This window comes from Motacilla alba, chromosome 10, assembly GCF_015832195.1.
Source record: "Motacilla alba alba isolate MOTALB_02 chromosome 10, Motacilla_alba_V1.0_pri, whole genome shotgun sequence".
Taxonomy (NCBI): domain Eukaryota; kingdom Metazoa; phylum Chordata; class Aves; order Passeriformes; family Motacillidae; genus Motacilla; species Motacilla alba.
In genome coordinates this window covers 5,370,338-5,389,052 of record NC_052025.1, presented here as the reverse complement: position 1 = coordinate 5,389,052, position 18,715 = coordinate 5,370,338, and the positions used below count along the sequence as shown (strand labels likewise).

Here is an 18,715-nt window from a genome sequence, read left to right as displayed (position 1 = left end):
TCATGTAATTTATACCATGCATTAAGCAACTGAGAGCAAAACACTTGATTAAAATTTACAGCAATTTCCCTAAAGAAAAGGCTGTATTTCTTTTAAATGTTCAGCACTATTGTAACAAGCTGCCATATGAAAAAAAACAAAAAGAAGCCACTCAAACTGCTCAGCTTAAAGCTGGAACACGGAATAAAAAATGCTTTGCAGCTAAATGACATAACAGTAAAGAAAATATTTTCTACCAACATAACTTATGCACTTGGATATTTACTTTGAGGTTTAAACATAAAGCAAGAGTGGATTTTAAGCAAGCCACTGTATTTCATAGTTTTGAAAAAGCACAATGTTATTTTGAATGAAATATTTACAGAATTCATGACTGCAGGGAACAGAAATTTTTTTAGACTAAAGAGAACTTTGACTCAAGATAGATACATGTGTATGAAAACACTATCTAGACTAAGCGTTAGATCTCTGCCATCTGGCAGTTCCACAAATCTATTTTCAAGTATTTCCTATCATCAGCATGTCATTACCTGAAACTTTACTACCACTAATAAATGGACTTCTTCAAATGAGCATCAGTCATCATTCTGCAGCACTGGAATTTATCACCATAGGTTTGATCCAATTTCCAAGAGAGTTTTGCTAGAACTCTCTCCCTGGCATAAATGAGTGCCATGCCACTCAAGTCATAACTTCATTAGGAGACAATTGACAGGCATCAGTCAGTATTTTCCTCCTTTTGTAAGTGCTGTTGCACTTGCAGCCATGTGAAGTATTACAAGAGGACACACCCTGCTCAGAAGAACTTCCCATCTGTACAGAGAGACAGTGTCTGGAGACCTCTGTGGAAACCTAAACACTCGCTTTGAAATTTTAGTTTGGATTATTTACATAATGCACAAAATATGTTTAAATATTTATCTACCTTGTGTACAGTAAGTTATAATTTGGAGAATCACAACCTGCTCACAGTACTTGTAGAAAACTGTATTACTTCAGTTTTAAACATCTTTCTGTGGGGTATCAGCTTCAAACATTATTAAACATAGCCATAAAGTCACACAAAGTCATAGGAATTCATCTGTCCAAAGCTTGCTTTCAACAGTAAACCTGAGTTCCAATGGCAACAGCCAGATCCAAATGACAGGGCCTCCTTCAAATGCTGCCTCCCTACAGCAGCTGCTCACAGGAACAAGCAAAGACAGACACGGTGGTTTTGAACTTGGGCTAACTTTTCAAGCTACATAACTTTTTTCCTGAAGAAAAGGCAAAATGCTGTTACTCTGCCAATGAGTCAGCACCTGCAGGTCACAATTTGCACCTTCATGCAATTTACAAATTCAAAATACTGTGAAATTTTGCTTCTCTTTTGTCAACCAGGTTACCTTCACTTAGTTGCCACAAATTTAATTGTCAGGGCTACGAATTATGAAAACCTCTTCACATCCCATTCTGGTTTCAGTAAATAGTGTTAATGTGCATTTCCACAGTATTCCTTACTAAGCAGACTGCTATGACTTCAGGAAGAGCCATCACAGTACTTAGGTCATGCAGACTCAAGTTTATTCTGAATAATGCAAAGATCATGTGCAAACGCTTCTTTTCAAAGTGCAATCTAATTTCCTAATCTCTGATGCTTTACAAAACACAGTAAGACTACATGGTTTACAGAGAACAACCTATTTTATCACATTTACTACGAAAAAATTCTAAGAAATTCTGTTACTCAATTTTACAATTTATACCTGGCAATAGTATTTAAAAAAAAAGATCATCTTTACTCTAATTTTAACATCAATTGTTAGAACAGTTGCTTTAAAGCTTTCCTTTAAAATCTAGGTTACATGGGGAAGTGGCCGGTGAGAAACATAAGATAAATAAGACAGAACAGAACAAACAGGTGCTAAAATATTTGGTTTCATGTAGGAAGCTGTTTCCTGGCATGTGCATGGTGAACAGAGTCCACGGGAGAGGATAAATGAAGCCTCAGATTACCCACAGGAAGCACAGCTAAACCATTTCCTAGTCCACAAAACACTGCCTACAGAGCAACAGCTCTTTCCAAAAGCCCCATAAGCCCTCCGGGCTCTGGACAGCAGGAGAGCTCAAAGCACCCCACAGCGACTTCAGCTTCCTCCCCTCTACCTGCCCCACACTGCACTATGCTACAGCACAGAATCAAAGCATTTGTAAAGAAATAAAAGCCAATTCCAGTGGCTTAAATCATAAGCTAAAGGAAATCTTTAACAGCTTTACAGAACATCAGAAGAAAATTTAGTTTTGAAGGGCAACAAACCTTATAAGAAACCTAACCACATATTAATAAAGCCCTAAATTATTTCATATTTCAAGAAACTATGACATTTTAGCTAATTGTTTTAGTACAAAACACAAGAATGTTGAAATATAAGACCAATGTAAAAATATTTCCAATTTGGAGAAAAGTGCAATGATTACAAGTTATAGATTCAATGTAGAACAATGTAAGTTATAATTGAAAGGAGAGAGTTTAAACACAAATGTCAGAAATCAAAGGAGAATAGTTCAGAACTAAAATGTTTAACCATTAGGGCACAGAGTAAATTTTTCCCTCTTGAACATAGTACATATCAGCAGAAGAATCAAATATGTGACTACATTGGAGCTCAGCTTGATTCTGTGTAACATCAATCACACAGAACTGATTGCAGTACAGTGCTTCCAGAAGCCTGTACAATCACATGAACAGAGCTGCACAGATGAATAAACCTGAAGCTTACAGTAAAACAAGAACTTTACTTGTGCTTATAAGCCAGCTTGTAATAATGAGTTTTCTAAATGAATGTGGCACAGCTGCAATGCACACTTTATAGAACAAAGGAAGCTATGTAGGGAAGCTATAGAGACAAAAAATAAACATGCCATCAGTTACTTGCTTGAAGCTCTTCTTTTTTCTGGGGCTCAACTGGCCAAAAAGGAGTAAATACACTACACCACACAAAAAGCAGAAGACAAAAGCACACATTTGAAACAGAAGGTAACAAACTCATAAAATCTCTGCCTCATATTATTCTGACTTAAACAATCAGTCTCATCTCAATTAATACAATATACTAAGCAGCAAGGCATGTGGGAAAAATATTTACTCTTGTTTGGCATGAATACAGCCTGGATAACAGTCTTTCTAAATTCTCCACCTTTAAGGAAAAAAGAAATAATCTGTATGCACTCATGTGTATGTATGTCGGCTTGTAGGTTCAAGTCCCTCCCTTAAGCACAATTTGTCAATTTTCAAAGGCAGAATTCATTATTACGGGTACACTAAAACATTTCAATTCCATGTGGATTTCAGTTAAGTCGCTGCTTTTTTTGGAGTAGCCCAGCTGTGTTAGTAAGGCACAGCAGTGCACACAAGTACACTGAAATTCACAGAGTTAAGCTGTAGATGATGAAAAGCCCAGAGTGGAGGACTCTCACTGATCTGTAGCTGTTTGTGACTGCCCTGCTGGCTGTGCTCTCCTTACTGCTGTGTACATGACGAGGTGTGCAGCACCCCACAGGCACTGTACACAACATGTGCATCTGCAGGCACACTCTTTGGATCTGCAAAACTGAAAAAATTAATCTAAGCAACAGAAAAAACAAAGGGCTTAGATACAAGGGGAAAACAGCAATGTGCTGCTCATTACCCCTTATTGCAAAATTACTCAAAAAGACTTTTTCTGTATGTATGGAAGGAAAAGTTTACTAATAAAGAAATAACTGAGTAATAGCAGGGAACAAGATACTCAAAGGATCCTCAGGCTGAAGCAGGAATAGCCCAGTTCTCTTTCTGAATAGACAGAATAAATTAAGAAGGTAATTAGTATCAAGATTGGACTGAGTGGCTATGATGTTAGTGAAGTTAAAAGAGAATGCTTTTCCTTCCATACTCATCTAAAAGACCATAGGAACTCATAGTATTATGTCCCTCATTAGTCACAGCACACAGCAAGAATAAAGATAAAACTGAAGGGGATTCACCAAACATCCACAGCTGCCACTGCACTGTGCTGGCCACATGACAAGGGGTGGACAATCCAAAAAAGCTGCAAGTTACACCCTCACCAAACACTGGGACATGCTTCAGTTGTAGGAGATAATTAGGATCCACAAAACAGACATGTCACAGGAGACAAAAGACCATAAAAAGCAACGAGCTGAACAGCTCATCCATTTATCACAAATATTTGTAGATCTTTTCCTGACCTTGACAGATGTACGAGGAATGTTTTCCTATAGGTGCACCCTACATTCTCTGACTCTGGCATTGGTTATCAACCAAAACTGGCATATGCATCACTCAGCACAAGCAGACAAGCTCACATTACTGTGTTCTAACTCCCAAGAAAGTCTTCCAGTACCAAAACAGTGGCATCTGTACACGTTGTGACAGTGTTCAGTTTGCAAATGAGCTATTTGAGCATCTTTTTAGGTTCTGGACAGATTCACTGTATTTACCCATTTCTTCTCAGTGTTCAGACCTGGTAGAGAATCTTCTAGCTGTAATAAAAGTTTTGATGAAGTCTACTCTTGCACTGTTCCTCACTTCCTGAGGCTTGTGATGAAAGTCACACTGGCCTAAGCAGCAGTCCAGGAACCACGAGACATATTGTACCTGAGACCTAATCCAAGATTATTTCCTAGGTTACTCTTAGGACACAGAGGATATCAAGTATGGAGTTCTGTGTCAGAGTAATGGCAAAGCTAAAAATGCCAACTTCAAAGAATGTCCTTCAGACCAGGGGTTGACAGAGGCCTTCTGATAGATCTTCTAACCCTGAGAATGCCATGATACATCTGCTGTCACAGTAAAAGCAGCTCTAGCGCATTTCTTTATTTGCTCAACTGTTTCAACTGATTATGCATGGACAAGGCACCACTTTCCACATTAAATATTGAAATCTAATGAGTGCTGCCACTATAGCACCCTTTGCAATTCCAAAAGACTTTCAAAGGCATGAAACCTCTGAGTAGTCTCCTCAATGATTAAGTCTTTTAAACCAGAATTCTTACCTTACCCAACAGTATCGAGGCTTCTGTTACTGAGGAATATCAGCCTGTAACTCAACCTAATTCCTGTTTGCATAGCCCCATGCTTTTTACAGATACAGCAGACCTGAGTCGTGATTCCCAGACAGATTCTGCATCATTCAGATGGAAGTGGGACTTTTTAGTCCCTCCACCACCTTCTTATCAGGGAGCTCATTGAGATTCCCCAGTATGAAGCAGTAACAAAGAGCAAGAGAAAACGTGGCTGCTTGGTTCTGTAGATGTGCTGGTGTTCAAAGGATGCAAAGTAAAGCAGTGTCTTCTGAATACAAGCTCTCCAGGTTCAAGCACATTTTTTGGTAAAAGCTTGTTGTTAGCACAAGAATGGACCGTTCTACATAAATGGAACACGTGTGGTCCATGTCTCTCACAATTTTTTATTCCTGAAGTCACATGAGTGAAAACAGAATGCACATTTCTGACTCATTAAACAGAAAACCTCACTTGTTTCAAAAGAGCATTACAACTGCAGAAACCAGAATGCAGAGTAATAACCAAGGAAATACTATAACCAAGCCATAAAGCAACAGAAGTTCACTCAACACAGAGTGGGTAACAATTATTTTAAATGTTATTTTTAAATGCTCAGTTTTAACACCTGCTATGTAGCTATAAACTGTATGCAACTGCAAACATAGTTTAACTTAAGACACCCCTAACATTTATCAGGTTAGTATTCACTAGGTAAACAGGAGAACTTACCCCTCTTCCTGTGTGATGCTGCCAAATCCAAATCAACATTTCGTCTTCCACTCTAAATTAAAAGAATAATAAAAGCTTCATTTCCTCAGGTGATCATATGTGGTGCATAATATTAGAGTATTTACATTTCATCCCTCACCATAAAAGTGAGACAGTTGACAGAGCTATAATTTTTTCAAATTTTTTTTACCATTAGTGTTTCCTCTTAACAATGATGAATTAAGGTACTGAAACACATGGCTAAACAAATGTTTCAGATGTACTTGCCATCCAAACATTCTATTGACAATCCCTAAATACATCATGCTGGTTTACTCACCAGTGAATAACCTTCCTCATCTGATTCTGGCTGAGACAAATCAGATTCACTTCTTGACTTCATCAGTCTGTAGCTTGAGTTTGCATGGATTGAGCGACTTTCTGCTGTTAGACTTTCACTCCTGCTTCAGGTGCACACGCATTTGTGTGCACACACACAGAGAAAAAAAAATGCTGATATTACACAAAGGTAAGATAGCCAAATTTAGCAGGTGCCACAGTTTTATTTGGGAGGAGACTATCACAGAACATCACAAGACCACATTAAAGAGGAAAAGGGTGGTCTGATGGCTTCAATTATATCTAAAAAGTGTATTAGTAAATTCTTTTACTTCTTAACAGCCTTACTGGTCAAGTGAACAAATGTCAACCTCAAATGAGTGATTGCTCTAGAGCGTTCATCAGTATTACACAGAGCAAACAGAAACACTCTGAGCTGAGAGGACAAGAACCAGAGTAAGTGAGTGAAAAAGCACTGAACTTATTAAAAACCCACGCAAAAAAGGCATCCTAAAGTTGATAGGCTGGAGATGAAAGCCACTTTCACACTGACAGAGGCAGCCACCCATGCTTTAGGGACTAGATTTCCAAAAAGAGGCAAAAAGAATAAAAGGGTACTGAATATACATAATTTTCCTCCTCAATATTTCAATATCTTTCCCATCAATATCTTAATGTAAAATATCAAAACAGGACACCTAGCAACAAGTCTTACCCATGCCTATATGGAATATCTGTAAAAATCAATCATGAAAACCACTTTTGTCATAATAGGCTTTGAATCTTTTGTTTTAAACATGCACAGTTGGTTTTTTGGTATGGTTCAAAAACATTGGTATGGTTCAAAAAACCACAAATATGGTTAAAAAAAAGATCCAAACAAAAAAATCACATGAAAAATGAACAATTTTTCAGAGTACTGCATGCTGTCTGTACACCTGATGATCTGAGCTACTTACCAGTAAGCCCAACTTTGAAACTAAAATAGGGTACACAAAGACTAAAACTCTTCAGGTTTAGTTAGCATGGCCAAGAAAAATTGAGAAAAATCACTCTTTTTAACTGAAGCATAACTCTGCACTCAGCAGTCATTTTCTTCTAAATAAAACTGCAATAATGCTCAGAGGAAAACTGGGTTTGTGTCATCAATTCTAAAGGAAGTAGAGAAGAGTTAACCATGGGGTAAGAGTCAGCAAAGCCCACCTGGTCATGAGCCCGATGCCCTCTGGAGCAGCAGAGGGAGGCTGCTGGAGCTGCCCATCCTCCCTTCGCTTCTGCAGCTCCTCAATGGCGGGGCTCACGCCCAAGATCAGCAAGGCACATCTGTGGATCACGGAGTTGCAGGCGGCAGTGTACACATCCTGCCCTTCTGTCAGATCAGTGCTGATCCTTCGCTCCTGCTGCGACTGAGCAGGTGGATCATCAACTCTAGTCCCCGTGCCCGTGCTCATCCTATCTCGATCCCGACTGCGAGCTACTTCACGGGCTGATAGGAAACATTGAAATATTTCTGTAAGATGCAACACAAAAAGAAAGTCTTAGCTTCTAGACAAAGCCACAGAGAATAAAATATTCATCTGCATCTTGGGCCAAGAACCGCCCCACTATAAAGAACAACTTATATTTTTCTAACAGTAAATAATACAATGCTAATACAGTGCCATAAAAGAAGTCATGCAAACAAGTTAAATGAAGCATTTATACAACATTAATTTTAAAATTAAGGACAATGCACTTCGACAGAACACCAAAACTCTTTCAGTGTCTTACTGCAACCCAACTCATGTTTGAATAGCATCAGAGAAAACAAGATGAAACCAAGTATCTCGCAGAGAGTGCATACAGAAGTGCTGGTATACGTCATACGCCCTGAACTGCAGTGAACTTGCTTATTATTCACATTCCTTTGTATCTAAAAACTTTCCTGCACTATAAAAAACCACTACATCATTGCATTAAAATAAACCTCTCAAAATATTTATGCAGACAGATCTTTCATAATCTCTTGAATAATTTTTCAGTTTTACCTCAGAGTGAAGAAGACACTGTCCTTTCAAAGGACATGGCATTATTTACACACATAACCAGTACTTACTACCAGCTGTCATAACTTCATGTTCTCTTTCCTCCTCTTCGTCTTCTTGTTCTGGGTGTCCTTCCTCCCTGTCACGTTCTGCCTGCTCCTCCATTTCTGCTTCTTCATCAATTGTACGAGTAAAAGAATGTTCTTGAGTATCAACATCAGCAGATTCTTGGTTATCTAGCATCTTGATTAAAAAAATTACACACATGAAGTGAAATTCTCACCAAAATGAAAGATGAATGTACAAGGACACAGACATTGAGTAAGAAGTTTCTTCCTACCAAAAAGTACTTTTGATACTGTGTGAAATATACAGCAAAGACAGTTGTTTACATTCAAGGTTTTAAATAGTTAAGTTGGAAAATTTTATGTTCCTTTTGTAACCGTGACTCAGATTATCTGCAGAAAAATGTCTCCTTGTAATGCTTACTTACACTCTACAGTCAAACTTTTGACACTTCAGCACCAAAGCCTTCAGAAACCATAAGCCTGGGTATACTGAGTAAAAGCAAACCAGGTACTTTTCCCCAGTGGCATTAAATCTGAAGCAACAAATCTACCGCATATATCAGATTTGCTGTATTGCATCTGTAAGTCTGAGGATTTCTGGGAGTAACAGAACTTACTGTGTGCACACCCAATGCTTTCAGAAGTGCTGAGCCTCTCGCAACTATGTTAAACCCCTACCCTGAGAAAGGAAGGGAGCAAGATACACACATCCCCATAATATTAACCAAAAGTAGGAGACATATCTACACTATTTTTAAGAGCACCACTAGTGCTTTACAATACAGCTAAAAAGCCTCTTAATCCTGATGTTCCATGAGAATTTTGTTCATTAAAAATACCTTGCTTGTAGATTGTAAACCACAATTAAAAATCCCATCAGAGAAACCTGCTTTAAGGACTACTTTGTATTGCCAAACAGGCCCCAGTCCTGTAATTCACTGAACACTTTAATCATTAATGCTGATCTGGCTTAATAAAGTTTTTCAGAAGTTGCCAGTTTCAGGCCAAGTGCTCTCATACCAGACATTCACATAGGGATGACAAGGACAAGTTGCCCTAAAGTAATGCTAGGACTAAGAAGATAATGTGGCCATGGAGGAAGGAAGAAGGGGTAGGTGAGGAAAGGGAAGAGAAAGGTTCAGAGATCAGAGGCCCAGATAATGCAGATGGATTCAGGAATGGCAGCCAGACAAAGCTGTGGCCTGCCCAACACAGCTGAGCTATCTCCAGCTAAACTGGAAGGCTTCTGCAGCCCAGCATTCTAGAGATGGGAAGAGGGAAAAACCAGGCTCGAGGCTGGGCTTGGGTCAATAATGCCAACCAATCATTTCCTTTAACTGAATTAATACCACATACTCCAAACTAACAGATTCCTAATTATACCCTGCCCATTTTCATTTGGAAACTCGTGAAGGTTTTGCAACAGGATAGAAAAAAATACTGGCAATTATGTAGTATTTTCTAAATAGCCAGTAAAGCTAGAAGAACTGCAAAGAGATGCACAGCCTTACCCATCTGTCCCTGGAGGATGACCTGGTCTGAATAAGCTCCATGTTCTTGCAGGCAAGCAAGCGACTCCGAACTTTATACACACAGCGGTAAACTTCTGCCAAGGCCTTACCAGGCTGGTACCTAGAGAAAACCACAACCAACCAGAAAAAAAAATCACAAACTTCCTTTCAAAAAGTCAGGCTGAACTTTTAATAGTAGCTCTGAGATACTTGCCTGCTCTCACCACAAGCTTGACTAAGTAAACTCGTATGTTTCAGAAGAGCTGCAAGGACAAATCTGGACACAGTGTCTAGCAGGGATTCATTACTTAAAGTTGCAGTATCCCAATCTGAAAATAGAAATGATTTATCAAAATCGTTCCCAAAAACCAAAAATACTTAGTTTTTTCAATATTGTATTCAATATCTTCAGCCTTTTTTTTTTTAAGGAAGTGTCTTTTTAATTTCAAAAAAACTTTCCCTCACTTTAGAAAGAGTCATTATGAAAATAATATTGCTCCACTGTGAAATAACTGAACTGCCAGGCAAACCTTCACAAAGTACCTTAATTCTCCATGGGGATGTAAAAAATTACTGTCCCCCTTTCTTTACAAATAAGTTCATTGTATATTTTTGTGTTAAATATTATCTATAAATCCTTGTGAACTGCTGTAGAAATGACAAAACGTACCTGGCCATAGGAAAATCTAGTCTAAAACACCTGCTCCTCAGCAAGTTCCATGACACTCCCTGTGACTTTCTGCTGACATGAGCACATAACTTTCAGTCAGCTGAACAGAGCAGATCCATAACAACTTCTAAGGAACCCAGCTCCGCAGTCTAAATGATACAGATCAGCCCATTCGACTCAGATTTTGCAAGCAGACAACCAGCACTGTTTTTACTGGAATTCCCACTTCTGTGGAATCCTGTAACACAATTCCCTGTGCTGTTCTCAAAAGGCACACAATACCATTTTCTCTTTTCTTCATCTGGTTCAGCTCGGCCAGAACTACAGAAAATTATGTCTGGATACAGCAGTTACAGTACAACTACAATGCTCAGTGGATCTCAATAAAAGGAACCTGGAAAGATTGAGCAGGAAACCCAGATTTTAGGCAATAAGCCTGAAAAACTATTACTACTGTAGGACCAGCCTCCTAGAGACCTGAAAAACAAAAGCTGACTTACCCCTTCATTCCATTCCTAACATATTTTGCAAGTTATTTTGCCTTCCCCCATCTCCTTCCCTTTAATTTTTTCTTTTTAATTGCAAGTTTCACCCTGCTCTACTCAGAAACTAGAAAAAAACAACAACTGAGTAAGCAAATGAGAGTTTCTTCTTACCAGTTCAGAGGGAAAACACCATTGAGCTACATGTTTGCCAAGAAAGATCATGGAACATTATAATAAACTATCATGTCATAGAATTAAAAACCGTTGCCAAAGAAAATACAGGAACACTTAACTTGCTTTCAACACACAGAGGTATTTTCAACACCTTACCTTTACTGACAGCATAGTCCTGCATACTGATCCACAGGCTCCTTGCTGGCTCTTTTGTACAGCCCAAGGCCAAATCAACATAGACTGCGATCTCCGGTCGCAGCTTATAATCAAAGGGCTTCTGCTCCTCATTTCCAGACAGGGCCACTTCTAACAAGGAGCTCATGCATTTATCTAACAGAAGGGAAAAACCGAAGGAATTAAAATCTGTGAATGTTGAGGATTAGATGCATCTATCTAACAGCATTTCAACCACCTTTCACCTTCCTCTTAGTTACAAAAAAAACCCCAAAAAACAAGACATGTCATTGTCCTTCTACAAATTCACCTTACATAGGGAAGTGACTTAAAAGACAATCTACATAAAACCTATGGAGATTTAAAAGCATTATCAAACTCTTCTTCAAGAGCATAAATCTATATCATTAATTCCACCTGAACTGCACAGCTATGCACTTGCAACTACTGCCTGGACCCATTTCAAAACACTCTGTTTTTTAAGTCTTGAAGTAGCCTACTCAGAATCAGAGGGAGGAGGAGATGTGAACTAAGAGGAACTGGACACAAAGAAGCAGGTGTCCCATTCAGATGGGAAGGGATGACTGGAACAACACTGCTGAGTTGTTGATAATTCTGGTGGATCATAAAGAATGAAGTTTTCTTTTAATTGTATTGTTTCTAATTAATTAAGAAATCATTTTGCAAGTAGAATACAATAGAAGAGATTTTTCCTAATAATTAATATGAAAAATTAAGTTCCTGAAGTGTCTATTAAATGCTGAGCATCTAAGAGCAAAACATTTCCAATTAACTGTGTGAAGTCTGTAGTCTTCCACTGAAAATTTGTGATTTTTTTTCTCCAGAATGCATTTCCAAGACTCTTTATAAACTACATCATAACCTTAAATACTATTTTGGAACTTTTTGTATTACTACACAAATAGTCAAGAATGCTGAAAGACAAACCTTTAGTACAGGGACTTACTCAAACACCATCAGAAATTTCACATCTGAACACATGTTTACACTGACCATCAGGCACTGGCACTGAACAGCTCACCTAAATGAGGAATATCCATCTCCACTCCATCACTGAACAGCGGGGTTTTGAGCCAGTAGGCCGTGTCCTGCTCCTCGGGGGACACTGGAGGGCCCTGCAGCATCCCCCCCAGGCAGCGCCCGATGAGCAGGGCCACCGTCCTCTCCAGGTCCACCAGCCACACCCATGACTGAGCAGGCTGTGGCAGGGGCACGCCCGCAGGGTCGATCAGCTCAGGGCCACCTGCAAGTATTCAGTGGCAGGTTAGTCAGCCATGCCCAGGTGTCACAAACAATTCCAGAATCCCAACACTAATGGCAGATCTTGTTAATGTTTCCCAGTTAATAGCAGATTGCCCCCTCAATCAGCAACCTTTCAACTGAAGAAACAGCAGCTAGGACAAACAGATCGCTGAACATTGGAACTACAGCACAGCAGAGGCCACTACCATTCATGGCACAGATGTTCATAAAGGAAAGGCTCTTTTAAACTCTGCCCAAGCACTTGCTTTGTCTAATGACACTTCTCTGTGTTCTGATAAACAAGTCCAAATTAAGGGTACAACTGGAAACAGCACTCAGAGCAGAAAAAAGTATTTCACAGCATGGGATATTAATACATTAAGGAAACTGGAAAGGAGAGGCAGAAGGACACACAGTTTAAAAAAAAACAGACATCTTAAAAGGGAGAGCTAAATTCCACTACAATAGATGCCATGGTTTATTTTTCAGATTAAAAGCATGTTTGTTATTAGACTTACCATGAAGAGGCCACTGTAATTCCTGATCCTCCAAAAGGGCTGCAGCAGGCAGGAGTCTGTTGAGACGATCTAAAGGTGGCAGCAGATCCAGCAGGTAACTCAGCAAAGGCCGGGCTACTGACACTGGCAGCAGCAACAGTGAGTTGACAATTTGGGAGAGCATACTGCCAGCAGCTGATACATAAATCACATCTGCAGAGAAAAAAACAAACCTGAATTAATTATGGTTATGGAATTATGTAAGCACGATTTTAAAAGTCAAAGAATTGCACCACAGCTATCTCAGAATATCTTAAACAATAAAGGTTGAATTGATGGGTTTGTTTAATTATTAATCTCTTATTTTAGTTACACACTTCTCAGTAATCACATAATTGTACTTCTAAAAAGAGAAATCTACAACTAACGAAACTGAAACAATAATGCACATTGTGTATTCTGTTCACATTCACATTCAGGAGTGAAGGTGAACAGAATGGAGAACTCGCATTCTCCAACCTGTTGTTTTCCTGCACACAAAATGTCCTATCAAAAACATGAACCAGCCATTCCTGGGTAGCTACCTCATCTCCTCCTTTGGGGGAGACTTGGGATGCCTAATTTATGCAGATATAGGAAAAATAAGGGATTTTTAAATTCAAACCTAAGCAGAAAAAAGTGCCCTAAGTTTATAGAACCACCATTACTGATTTTTCCATGGACAGTTACCTCTCAGTTTTTCCCCAACGCTACCATTCCAAGAGCTTTCCTTAAGCAGTGTTGCAGAACGGGAATAGATATCTGTAGCATGAGGCAATAAAAGCTGAAGGTGCTTGTGAAGCAGTGCCACACTGCTGGAATTCTGGAAGGAAACAAATGTAACAATAATTCTGTAAATACATATAAGGGGTTCACTATTTAAAACACTTCAGCTTTCAAATACTCAGAAGATTTTCAAAAAGAACCGTACAACATTCTGATACTTATGAACACTGAATTATCTTTTTCTCTCCTAAATGGTAAAAATAAGGATACACACCTCAGTAACACTGTTGATGTGGCAATAAGCCAGCAATTGTTTCTGTAGGGAACATAAAAGCTCATGCAAATGAGCAGGCTGGCTGTTTTCTGAAGATGATGTACCTAGTAGAAATTTATCACTGTTTTTTTCCAGTTCTCCGAAGGCTTGGTCCTATTAAGACAAAAGCAGGAAAAAGATAACAATTAACTCTGCTTCAAGTACTATAATACTTTATTGTCACCTAAAAAGAAGCATTTTCATCTTTACTACATGCACCTGTAATTACTGAAGAAATTGGATAATGTCAAGTGGATCATGGGATAACCAAACTTGAAATTCCAATTGTTTATAATGCCACAGGAGCGACTGTGGTAGCTGAGGTGAACACTTCTTACGGTATTAGTTTCACATGCAGCAACGCTTTTATTCCTCACCAAGGATAACTAGATTCAAGAACTCAGTTCCTAACCTAGCCCCCAAAGCACAATGTGTTAAAATAATTTAAGCACACGTGTTAAAAATGTGGAATAATTTCTTAGGATCTGATGTGGGCTGATGCATAAGATATCTCACATTACAACCCCTGACTGCACTATCCAGGATGGCAGTAGAAGGAGAACCTAGATGGCTGCTTGACTTCCCTTGGAATCCACTGGAAAAACTGAGTTAGTCTCAAACGGCCAATTCAAAGCAGACAGGTCCACCTTGACGACTGAAGGAGGTCTAGAGAGAACAACAAAACACTGCCAACCCTGTGCTGAGGAGCTCCACACTATGCCAAGAAGTCCAAACCTCTGATTTCTTCTCGCTGTTGAATTCAACTGGCTGGTTGATTAAGAAGCTGAGTCAGTGATTTGCTCCCACGCTCCCCTACACTTTCTAAGAACAACAATCTGGCTGACACACTGTGTTTATTAAGACCTGTACTTGCTGCTCTATTACAAGGTAGTCACCACCATAGTGAAGTTAATTGAACAGATTAATAAATCTGCTTATTGTTCCCTGGTGGCTGAGATTATACTGGCAAACACTGTATACAAACTATTTACTTCTTGGGTCATGTTTTCTCTACCAGAAAAATCTGAAACCAAAGCAAGAGCAATAAAATAGTCTGACATGAAACCAGCTGCACTTACATAAGTCACCCTAAACAATAAATACCACTAGAGCAATATTAGAACCATATTGTTAGAGATGATTTAACTGACTTTAGTCCACTTAAGGACAAATACATGTGGCAGTGCTATTTCAGATAAAAAAAATGAACATCATTTCCTTAAGATGAGGGGGAAAATAGTAATCCTTCAAAGTATCAAAAATTATTAATAATTTAAAAAGAAAAATGAATATGAAGCCTGTACATACTGTATAAAATCCCAAGTTTCTTAGAAGAGTCTTCATTAAGATTTCAGCCAGATGAGTATCTGGATGACTGCTCTGGACAGCATATGTTTGATCAGAGAGGTTTCCATAGCTGATACACATCGAGGCAGTTTCTGTGGTATCGGATGGGGAGCTATAGCCAAGCAGGGAAGCTACATGGGTGTGATCCTGCAAGCTTGTCAGAATGATGTCCAACTGCATTCTCTAAAGAAGAATGTTTAGACACAAAAATCACTCTTCGTTAGTAGAGATAAAATAATGAGCTAAGAAGAAAAAAGGTATTAGTCATAGTTAACCAATAAAAATCTTCTAATGGGACACAGAAATAAGCTAGAAGGCTTTACCAAAATATTCCAGGTTTTCATGAAGATTTGTACTATTAGAGAATGGATAAATATACTGAATTACTTTGACCATACCTAGTAAAAATCTGAGATTAAGAGAGACAGAAACCAGACTGTCCACAGGGTGGGCAATGAGTGTAAGACACTGAACCAAACACTTTCTCCAGTATTTCCTGGAGAAATCTGATTATCTGGGAAAACGGGTGTGAGACACACAATTTCTCTACACTGCACGTAGGAAAAAGGGTACAAAAATGAACCTTGCAGTCATCTTTGCAAAGTAGGGTGAAACCCATGTAGGGAAAGCATTATACAAGTATTCATCCCAGCAAACAGTTAATTTTCTCTCACCAAGGGTTGTTCAATCAATCTAGTATTCAAAATTATCTTATCTCTAAACTTGTCTAGATACACTACCACAGCAATTCATAGCTCTCTGTAGTTGACCTTCACTCAAGAAAACAAGCAGTGCTCCCAGTGCTCCCTGCCTCACCCCTTCTGCTTTAGCCAGGCTACCCTACAGATTTTGTTATATTGGGCCTTGCACTGCATCTCCCCAGAAATGTGCTTGCACTCTGCAAATGAGGCTCGCCTCATAGCTCAAAATGTTCCCACAGAAAAACCCAAAGCATACCCCAAATGCTCTCAGGTATATTTTCACTTGACCTTACCTGTCCTTTTGATAAGCTTTCCCATCTATCAGGACCTTGGGGTAAAAGAGAATGTAGCAATTCCATTCTCTCTCGCAATGGAGGAAGTAGCATAGTTGCTCCAACTGACAGTGTCTCAATTACAACCTAAAATCAGAACAGCCAAAAATATTTCTTCAGTGGAGAAGAGAAATAATCAACCCACCTGTATCCTTAAAAAATACCATACACCACACATGATATATCCCAAATATCTGCTTGATTTCATTTAATATCAAAATTCTACCACACAATAGAACACTAATCTTTTATGCTGTGACACAAACAATGTGCAGTACACTGAAGGAGTGAAACAAGACCAACAAAAGTTGCTATTTCCTGTAAGAGTGTATCTTAGGAGAATTACTCAACCAAGTCAGTTACTCAATCCACAACAAAAACAATTATTACAGAGAAGAATAATTTAAAAGTTACAAAATAGAGCAGCTTTTTGAAATTCTTATGCAAACATTCTCCTCTGCCTTCAGATCATAAAACAGTGATGGTGACTACATTTTTTTATCTTTAACGAGTAAAACTGGTAAGTCGGAATCATTCAGAAAGTCCAATAAATATCTAACTACACAGGAAAAAAAGAGAAGAGAGTAGTACAATTTTCACATGTAAAAAACAAGGCATGACTTACTTCTTGAATTTCATCAGGGACAGAAGAGTCCATCAGTCTGAACAAGAGATTTCGAAGAGGACCAGCCTGCCGGCCAAGAATGCTGGTGGCTACACCTCCAGCCAGTGCAAGTGCAAGGTGATTAGAAAGCAGCTTCAAACACAATTTAAGAAAATTGTGATGTTCCCTGTAAAAGAAATATGTATCTATTAACCTCTCCTGCATTAGCATGACTCCATTCCACTTATTTGTGCACTAAGCTTTTAACTCTCCTTTGATTTTTCATACCAGAAAGGCAAGTAAATTCCAACTGGGAGTTGAAAGAAACTCCTCTGAGAAACTTACTGCCAACCTCCTTGAAAGAACAAAAACTGAAACTAGAATAGAGAAGTGCTTTTGTGGACAATAGCTGTAAGAGGCATTCACTTTAGATTAGTAGTCCTGTGAATTATGAGGCAAAACATCCCAAAATACAGAAATAAACAATAATATGATACACAGAGGGGAAAAAAACTTTTAAGAAGCAATAAATGTAATCTTCTCTCAGAAGATTTAGAAGTACAACAATCAGGTTAAAAACAAGAAGTCAGGATATTCATTTCTAGTCCTCTTAAAAAATCTGAAACACTGGTTACAGGAGTAAGAACTGACAACACAGAAACAGTAAATGCATTTCAACTACACAGAAAAATGTCTTTTAAAGGAAAGATCTGAAGTAAAGCATTTAATTCACTGCATAATGAAAACAAATTTCAGACTAATGATCCTGCCACATTTGAGACACTATAAAGCTCCTCTGTTATACAAATGCACTAGAGTAATTCTACACAAATGGCACCTGAGTGAGCAGGTAAACCAGATTTATGCTTGTTAAAGAATAGAGTAACCAGGACAAAGCCATGCACCACTGCTGTAAAGAAAACACAAATATAAAAATCTGTAACATGCATATGCTGTATATACCTTGATGAAGGAAAAGGAAGAGGAGGAATTTCACTGTTAATTTTGTCGCAGTAGTGCTCAAGAAAAGAACGAAGATGTGAAAAGGTACTTTCTTCAAGGTCGACACAATAGGGTCTGTGCCATGCCACAACTTGCCTGGAATCAAACATCAGGGAAAATTACCTTCTGGAAATCTTTAACTGCTTTAATAAATTAATAGTTTAAACAAGCTGAATACACACTTAACTAAACCTGTTTCTTTCTTAGAGTAAACTAATATAACTATGGCAGACCAACTCCCTGACCCATGAAGGTATTTTATTCTCTCTTTTCTGTAAAACTCTTTACAACCAAACACTCCACATGTATGGACAAAAACACCTCAATGCCATAAATCTAAAGCCACATGCATTTGATCTGATTCAGGCAAAGGCTGACCAGTACTCACAAAGCTGGTTTTAGCATAAATGTCAGGTGAGAGACTTTGATAAAATGCACAGAGCGCTATTTCCTTATTTGACAGCTCCCTTGAGAACAAGGCATTTGAAATTCTTCTTGAATTATCTTCCAAATATTAAGCTTTTCTGTTCCTTTGTGTTAGTCCATACATAAATGTTTACTGTTTCACTTCAATCACTCTCTAACATCTTTGGTGTGAAAATATTATTTGAGTTATTGTCTATTAATAACCAAACTATTTATTTAGGTACCTATTTTGAGTTTAACATGTAACCATACAGAAATTCTTTAAGATC

At 38.5% G+C, this 18,715-nt stretch overlaps 1 protein-coding gene across 1 annotated transcript in view; it reads right to left on the bottom strand.

Moving 5' to 3' along the window:
- Window positions 1-18,715, bottom strand: part of HERC1 (HECT and RLD domain containing E3 ubiquitin protein ligase family member 1) — a 96,056-nt gene that overhangs the window by 40,427 nt on the left and 36,914 nt on the right. Inside the window, 15 exon segments of the mRNA XM_038147620.1 lie at window positions 5,773-5,824; window positions 6,092-6,212; window positions 7,294-7,600; window positions 8,186-8,357; window positions 9,694-9,814; window positions 9,908-10,022; window positions 11,179-11,352; window positions 12,239-12,460; window positions 12,978-13,169; window positions 13,686-13,818; window positions 13,996-14,148; window positions 15,343-15,564; window positions 16,376-16,501; window positions 17,040-17,205; window positions 17,982-18,116. Coding sequence (XP_038003548.1) covers window positions 5,773-5,824; window positions 6,092-6,212; window positions 7,294-7,600; window positions 8,186-8,357; window positions 9,694-9,814; window positions 9,908-10,022; window positions 11,179-11,352; window positions 12,239-12,460; window positions 12,978-13,169; window positions 13,686-13,818; window positions 13,996-14,148; window positions 15,343-15,564; window positions 16,376-16,501; window positions 17,040-17,205; window positions 17,982-18,116 — 2,411 coding nt within the window.